General features: G+C 41.1%; 1 protein-coding gene across 1 annotated transcript; it reads left to right on the top strand.

Moving 5' to 3' along the window:
• Positions 1-357: 357 nt before the first annotated feature.
• LOC139028616 (uncharacterized) lies at positions 358-1,290 on the top strand. Its single transcript, XM_070446440.1, has one exon. The coding sequence runs from the start codon at positions 400-402 to the stop codon at positions 1,147-1,149; it is 750 nt and encodes a 249-aa protein (XP_070302541.1). The 5' UTR covers positions 358-399; the 3' UTR covers positions 1,150-1,290.
• Positions 1,291-8,894: the final 7,604 nt, after the last annotated feature.

The raw sequence follows: 8,894 nt of genomic DNA, 5'->3' as shown, positions 1-8,894 counted from the left end.
TAATATAATGTAGCTATTTAGATTGGGAAGGAGTTCATTGTAGAGAACTGGTTTGATTAATGAGTTTGGAAGGGGTGAGTTTGAGTTTTCCTACCAGACACGGTTCTTGAAATTGCAGTTGGAGAAGCCTGAAGGATCAATATTTGTTCTTTTCAAAACAATACAGCAGAGAAAGGTCATGGAAATTTACTCCAATATTGGATGTGTGAGATCAAAATTACTGCGGCAGAAAAAAACTATACAATCCGTCTCAATGGGTATTTGGAATTCAACTCACCGCCGAAATTGTCTACTTAAGTTAACTTAAGTACTTAACTTAAAAAACTTAAGTTTTTTCCCCCCTCTGATAACCAGGTGGTGAATCGCATCTCTGCATGTCTGGCAGACATATCAGTGTGGATGACGGATCACCACCTCAAGCTGAACCTCGGCAAGACGGAGCTGCTCTTCCTCCCGGGGAATGACTGCCCGTTCCATGATCTCGCCATCACGGTTGACAACTCCATTGTGTCCTCCTCCCAGAGYGCTAAGAACCTTGGCGTGATCCTGGACAACACCCTGTCGTTCTCAACYAACATCAAGGCGGTGACCCGTTCCTGTAGGTTCATGCTCTACAACATTCGCAGAGTACGACCCTGCCTCACRCAGGAAGCGGCGCAGGTCCTAATCCAGGCACTTGTCATCTCCCGTCTGGATTACTGCAACTCGCTGTTGGCTGGGCTCCCTGCCTGTGCBATTAAACCCCTACAACTCATCCAGAACGCCGCAGCCCGTCTGGTGTTCAACTTTCCCAAGTTCTCTCACGTCACCCCGCTCCTCCGCTCTCTCCACTGGCTTCCAGTTGAAGCTCGCATCCGCTACAAGACCATGGTGCTTGCCTACGGAGCTGTGAGGGGAACGGCACCTCCGTACCTTCAGGCTCTGATCAGGCCCTACACCCAAACAAGGGCACTGCGTTCATCCACCTCTGGCCTGCTCGCCTCCCTACCTCTGAGGAAGTACAGTTCCCGCTCAGCCCAGTCAAAACTGTTCGCTGCTCTGGCACCTCAATGGTGGAACAAACTCCCTCACGACGCCAGGTCAGCGGAGTCAATCACCACCTTCCGGAGACACCTGAAACCCCACCTCTTTAAGGAATACCTAGGATAGGATAAAGTAATCCTTCTAACCCCCCCCCCCCTTAAAAGAGTTAGATGCACTATTGTAAAGTGGTTGTTCCACTGGATATCATAAGGTGAATGCACCAATTTGTAAGTCGCTCTGGATAAGAGCGTCTGCTAAATGACTTAAATGTAAAATGTAAATGTTAAGTGATAATGCCAGAGAAGCCGGTGTTTGCAGGATATATTGGCACGGGTGTTGTTAGGCCCGAGACAAAATCGAGGGCAGGCAAACTTGCCGATATATCCTCCAAACACCGGCTTCGAGGGCATTATCACTTAAATACAACGGGTTACCAACATATTCAAATAATGATTGAAATATTTGCATTCAAAACTTTGTTTGGATTAATTTATTCATACTGTTTCATGCTTCCACAAGATATAGTCCTGACACAATTATACTGTAGGTTTGCTACCGAAGCCATTGTAGGTCATTGTAAAATGTATTTCTGTCACATCGCGGATGTCTGGTGATAGACAAACCCAAGCAAATAGAAATCGGCTGTGATGAAAGCGAGGAATATCTGATAGGAAGGTGTCACGCCCTGACCTTAGAGATCCTTATTTTTTCTCTATGTTTGGTTAGGTCAGGGTGTGACCCGGGTGGGAGAATCTATGTTTTCTATTTCTTTGTGTTTTTGACTAAGTTTGCTTCCCAATCAGATGCAGCTGTCTATCGTTGTCTCTGTTTGGGGATCATATATAGGTTGTCATTTTCCGTTTGGGTTTTGTGGGGAGTTATTTTCTGTTTAGCTGTTTTCTTGCCTGACAGAACTGTTCGCTTTCGTTTTCTACTTTGTTATTTTGTTGTGGTGTTCAGTTTTATTAAAAATCATGAACGCCTACCACGCTGCACCTTGGTCTCCTTCTTCAACCCACGACAGTCGTCGAAGGTTAGRGCTAAATAGAAATCGGTTGTGATGAAAGCGAGGAATATCTGATAGGAAGGTTAGGGCTAAATAGAAATCGGTTGTGATGAAAGCGAGGAATATCTGATCGGAAGGTTAGGGTTAAATAGAAATCGGTTGTGATGAAAGCGAGGAATATCTGCGGAGGTTAAGCCTTTCATACATTGAAGCCTTATGTTAGGAATCAAAAGGACAACGTAACAGTACAGTAGGTTAAGTCATTAAATATGAACTGAAATCCAATTTATATTCAGTCAATAAAAAACAAGTGCCATTTGAGAATTATTAATTGAAACCGTAATATCAACTGGTCCACAAATGCTATTAGGCCACCGAAACATATCTTACGTTATGAGCGGCGGGGTCACAGCGGCGCTTTGCACTGACAAAATATGTGATTGCTGCTTGTCCCTCTCAGAGAACGTTTCTTTGTGCTTGATAAGCATGGGATTTCTCATGGAGCCACGCTGCGTTTTGGTCCGATCCTTGCTCCTCTTCAGACGAGGAGGAAGACGAGCGTTACAGCTAGTTGTGCTGCGAGATCAGAGCTGAATGTTCTATAGGTATTCTACAGTTTGAATAGCTGTATAATGGCTGAGCCTTGTTTTTATAATAATTTTGCAGACAATACTATTATTTCCTGTGCCCTTATCACAGTCAAGCCACATCTATTTTATAGTAAAAAAAAAACATGATGTAATATAATAATATTATTATAACTGGAACAGTTATTCATTATCAAATCGTGATCATTTGAAACGGGGCTCAAAAAACCATCAGGGTTACAAAGCAAAATCTGTCTTCTTTTTGATATAAAGACGTTTGATTTAGTTTATTCTGCCTGGTCTTTCGAATTTTCTACATGGTTGAACATTTCCACATTGAACACTGCATGATGGTGAATTACGGTCATAACATCTGTTTGGCGAGCTGGCCTAGGCTTAATGATTCTGATGAAAATACTCTCTTCATCTTTAACAAACTAAGGTTTTCGCATATTTTCAGGGTGGAACTTGTCTATATTTAGAGGGGTTATAGATTATGCAAGGGGTAGGATCTGGCCCGCAGGTGGTTTGAGTAAAAAACAAATAAACCCAACATACTTTCAAATGACTGAAACCAAATTGAAACTGTGCATTGATCAACTGTACATTCACACAGTTTCTTGACTGTGTCCAGATTGCTTATAACCATGGAAATGAAAGCTAGATAGTATCCAAAATTCCAAAAACGATGCATAGATAGAGGGCTATTTATTTATTGTTTCCACAGCGAGGAAATATAAAACATTTTCAGTGCGGCCCTCCGGCCCTCTTTGAAGACAGTAACGCGGCCCCAGGGCAAAATGTATTTGGCAACCCTGGCCTAGGCTAACCAATTCTAAATGGCACTAGCAGTTTGCAAAGTAGCCTAAGTGGAAAATAGACAGGATGCAATTATTCCAAAACTTCAGCTCGTGGTTGGAACACATATTTCCCTACTTCAATCCATTTTGAATTTGCTGGGAAAAAAACATTGTTATTTGGCAAGGCTTGAAGCTTGTGTATCCCATCAGTTGGATACGTTTTTGTAGGCCTAATGGGGGCCTGGGTGCACACTCAGAATGCATGTGTGTAGAGGGAGCGGTCTGAACGCAATTGAGTGAGTGAGACAGAGAGGGAGAAAGGGAATTTAGGGAGAAGAACTGTGTGATGCTTGGCTTGGTTTCTTTTTTTGTTGTGCCCCGCAAATTCACATGTACACATGGAACACTAGAATCAAAGCAAATTCACATTGTATATTTTTTATGGACACAATTTCACTTGCATGTTCGGGCAGCCACAAAGCACATTCCACCAAATACTTTTACAGTATTAGATTTATTTTTTTAAATCTGGTTAAATATTGAGTTTTAATGTCCATTCGAGTACTCGATTATGCATGCTCATCCCTACTGCGAAGTGGGCTTTTTATATATTTTTTAAAAGCAGCATCACCAGCGGCATGGGCATTAGGGGCAGCGCCCCACTTGTGATTGATCCCAAAAAATAAGTAATTGTACTTAAAAATAAATATATATTGTGTAATTCATGGATTGTTTTAGATGCTCATAAAAGTTTTCAGTTACTCACTACTCTGCCCCTCAGTGACTGCTAGCTCAGCCTCAGTAACTGCTAGCTCCGCCTCCGCCTTCGCCCAATCCTCGGGCGCTCAAATCTGTGTCCATTCACTCAAAACTTCTGGGTCTGCTCTAGTCTCCTCCTACCAATGAGTCTCTCGCGCCAAAATGTTTACTTACTTACCACACATGAGACTAGATCTAATCTATCAGATACAGATGGCACTAAAGCAAAAAGCTAATTGTAATGAACTTATAAATTAAAAATAATATAACAGTAATAATATAAGTATGGCCAATTATGTTGTTTACCGCTGACGTTGTTCATCAGGTACTACTGTGGGTGACAGGGCGACATGTTGTGTGGACTAAAACAGCATAAAATCGGTTGTATCACAAAGCATTAAATTAATTAGCCAGGTACAATAATTCATTTTTTGGGTCAAATTAACCAGTTAGCTATCTACCTTTGATAAGCAGATAGCTAGCTGTAGCTTGCTAGCCAGTTAAGTCCCATACCAAATTCAAGCGTTTTTTAAACTAATATCGGACTAACTCAGAAATGTGAAGTTATTTCAGAATTAAAGTTAACTGGCTGACCCATTATGCTTTGTGAAATTATGTTAGTTAGCTAGACCCAGTTAGATCATTTTTGTTTCATTTATTGTATCAGCTTGTTGCATTCTCTTTTGTGCAATCGTGTTCTTTAGTGAGCTGCTTGTTCCAAATGTATAATCTAATTTGTTCCAAACAGTGGCAGCATGTGCAGCTGTGGTCATCCGGTTTTTGACATGCAAAAGTGGTATAGGTGTATTTATGTGGTTGTTCAAATGCACAGATCGCTTTATATACATTGAGAATATGTACATTTAAGAACACTGCTCTTTCTATCACATAGACTGAACAGGTGAATCCAGGTGAAAGCTATGATCCCTTATTGATGTCACTTGTTCAATCCGCCTCAATCAGTGTAGATGAAGGGGGGAGACAGGTGAAAGGAGGATTTTTAAGCCTAGAGATAATTGAGACATGGATTGTGGATGTGTGCCATCAGAGGGTGAATGGGAAAGACAAAATATTGATGTGCCTTTGAACGTGGTAATGGTAGTAGGTGCAAGGCACACTGGTTTGAGTGTGATGAGAACTGCAACACCGCTGGGTTTTTCACGCTCACCAGTTTCCCATCCATATCAAGATTGGTCCAACACCCAAAGGACATCCAGCCAACTTCACACAACTGTGGGAAACATTGGAGTCAACATGGGCCAGCATCCCTGTAGAACGCCCCGGATATTCAGCCAATCAGCGGCCCCCGCTGAGCACCACTCTCAAGCAAGGCCCCTCCAAAATACCAAGTAAAGCTTGTCATAAAACTGACCATGCTCTACTAAGTGAACTACAGAGGACCATGTTCTACTGACTGAACTACAGAGGACCATGTTCTACTAACTGAACTACAGAGGACCATGTTCTACTAACTGAACTACAGAGGACCATGTTCTACTAACTGAACTGACAGAGGACCATGGTTCTACTAACTGAACTACAGAGGACCATGTTCTACTAACTGAACTACAGAGGACCATGTCCTACTAACTGAACTACAGAGGACCATGTTCTACTAACTGAACTACAGAGGACCATGTTCTACTAACTGAACTACAGAGGACCATGCTCTACTAACTGAACTACAGAGGACCATGTTCTACTCAGTGACACCCTGAATGTCAAAGAAGAGTCAAATGAGTTGGCAAATTAAATGAATAATCTCAAAGGTGGATTTAATTGCAATATGTCGTAACAATGTGCTAGATTAGATCAATATATAGGATAAAAAGTTTTATCCACTTTTGCACTTCTGTGAAGGAAAATATTTAATTCATGAGTGGGCTGATATTCAAAGATGTTGAGAGTCTGGCTATCTTTAAATCAATCATTTCCATGTAATGCCTTTGAAAGCTTGAGTTAATTATTTGAAATGCATTAAACATCAAAGTTTAGCATTCTCAAAGAGATGAATTGACATTTTTGATTAGTTTGTGTTAACAAAGTTCTAATCACTGTGCTCTCTGTGGGTTTGTCAAGAAAATGTTACACCACGCTAGGCATGCGTTTTGTATTTTTATCAAAGGAAAGAGTGGGAAAGCACATTAAGTGTACAACACGTTAAGAACACCTGCTCTTTCCATGACATAGACTGACTGGGTGAATCCAGGTTAAAGCTATGATCCCTTATTGATGTTACCTGTTCAATCCACTTTAATCAGTGTAGATGAAGGGGGAAGAGACAGGTTAAAGAAGGATTTTTATGCCATGAGACAATTGAGAGAATTGTGTGCGTGTGCTATTCAGAGGGTGAATGAGCAAGACAAAATATTTAAGTGCCTTTGAACGGGGTATGGTAGTAGGTGACAGACGGACCGATTTGTATCAAGAACTGCAACACTGCTGGGTTTTTTACGCGCAACAGTTTCCCGTGTGTATCAAGATTGGTCCACCACCCAAAGGACACCCAGCCAACTTGATACAACTGTGGGAAGCATTTGAGTCAACTGTGGGGGCCACAAAAAAACAGAATTTATAATGAGGTGCCACAGTGGCTGCTTACCCACAACCATATTCAGAATAAATTGGTAGGATAACTGGTCCCCTTGAGTACCAATGCCAGCAAGTCAGACCAGCTACAATCAGTAAGAAGGTTAGAGACATAACAAATCAAATTGCCCTTGACAACAGCGACAGAGTAGTTAGGAGTCACTCAGAGTGCAACACGGGGAAGGGAATCTCCAGTGCACTCTTCCAATGGTTAACACACATGCCACTAATAAATAGAACCCTCCATTCAGGAGGAAAGTTATTAGGAGTCATGAACCATGATCACACCGCGTACGACTGGTCCAGTACTTAAAGAGGTCTTCCGTCGTGAGGTTAGCTCCTCCGCCGATAAAATAGCTATGAAAGACTTGTTCATACCTATCGCCACTACAATATTGGAAAACACAGTGACTCGTAGTAAAACCACTACAGACTCCCTCGACACCAATTCTGACTGACCTCCAAGGCATTGACCTGAAAATTACCTGATTACGTCAGACTCATTTTGAACAAGTCTGCCTGGATACTTGGTTTTCTTCCCTTGACAGGCGCGCTTGTTTAAGCATAAGCGCACATGCACAGCGGAACATCCAATTAGGATTTATGCTAGGATCACTTAAGGGTCCAAGCAAAATGCCAGCCTTAGTAAAGTTGAACATTTACTTTGAGGCCTTTGACTCTACAGCTACAGTACTCACCAGTTTTCTTCCCAGAGGTCCATAGGTCATCCCTGTAGGCTGCCCAAAACTAGTGCCTTACAGCTGTAGACTTATCATATAGCTATCAACTTAAGATAGTGCCTAAGCAACACAGCAAGTAGGAAAACCCTAGACATGACATTAGAGACAATGCCATGATAGTCATTTTGCCAGGACATTGGACTTACATAGAATACAGTCCAATTAGATGATTTTGGTGTGAGAACTATATATTGTATATCTTTTGTTTATGCTTTCATTCCTTTCTGTTCAGTTCCTTTGTCACTTAGGTAGCGATAGAGCCATAAACAAATGAGTGAGCGTTCATGTGCAAAGGATTAGCATTTAAATTAATATAATTATCAACTGTGAAGTGATCCCTTTTGTCTTTCCCGCTCTCTCTCAGTCCACACCCACTTCCCCTTGTCCACCAAGCCGTCATATCGGCTTAGCCCACTAGGGAACATTTATGCATTTCTGTGATTATTTAGTTAGTTAGTAAATCAATTACTAAGCCAATTTGTGTATGGATGATTCGTAGTAAAGGCTGAGTTTGTGCAGATAACCAACAATTTACAATGTTTGGAATGAGACTGACGTAAGGTAAATAATAAATCATTAATAAGAAGACTAATTGTTCAGATATTAACATATCTGAAGAGTTATATTAGGACAATTATAACTTTGTAATCTGAAGATTTTCCTTGGTGCCCCGACTTCCTAGTTAATTACATTTACATGATTAGTTTAATCACGTAATAATAATTACAGAGAATTGATTTGATAAAATAACAGTCTTCACTTTTAATGATGCCAAAGACACGACAGGGGTGGTGTTGCTGTCTATATTCAGAACCACATTCCTGTAAAGCCTAGAGAGGATCTCATGTTAAAAACTGAGGAAGTAATATGGCTACAGGTTAATCTGCCTAACCTAAAGCCCATTCTTGTGGGAAGCTGCTATAGACCACCAAGTGCTAACAGTCAGTATCTGTATAATATATATGAAATGCTTGATAATGTTTGTGATATCAACAGAGAAGTATATTTTCTGCGTGATTTAAATATTGACTGGCTTTCATCAAGCTGCCCACTAAAGCAAAAACTTCAAACTGTAACCAGTGCCTGCAACCTGGTTCAGGTTATCAGTCAACCTACCAGGGTAGTTACAAACAGCACAGGAATGAAATCATCAACATGTATCGATCACATCTTTACTAATGCTGCAGAAATTTGCTTTAAAGCAGTATCCAAATCCGTAGGATGTAGTGATCACGGTATCGTAGCCATACCTAGGAAAATCAAAGTTTCAAAGGCTGGGCCTAATATAGTGTATAAGAGGTCATGCCATAATTTTGAAAAAAAGGCTTACTCGACTCCATCATTCATTGAATCAAAACCCACTGATCATTCATCATAAAACCCCCTGATA

This window comes from Salvelinus sp. IW2-2015, linkage group LG14 (genome assembly GCF_002910315.2).
Source record: "Salvelinus sp. IW2-2015 linkage group LG14, ASM291031v2, whole genome shotgun sequence".
Lineage (NCBI taxonomy): Eukaryota > Metazoa > Chordata > Actinopteri > Salmoniformes > Salmonidae > Salvelinus > Salvelinus sp. IW2-2015.
This window is presented reverse-complemented; position numbering and strand designations above follow the sequence as displayed.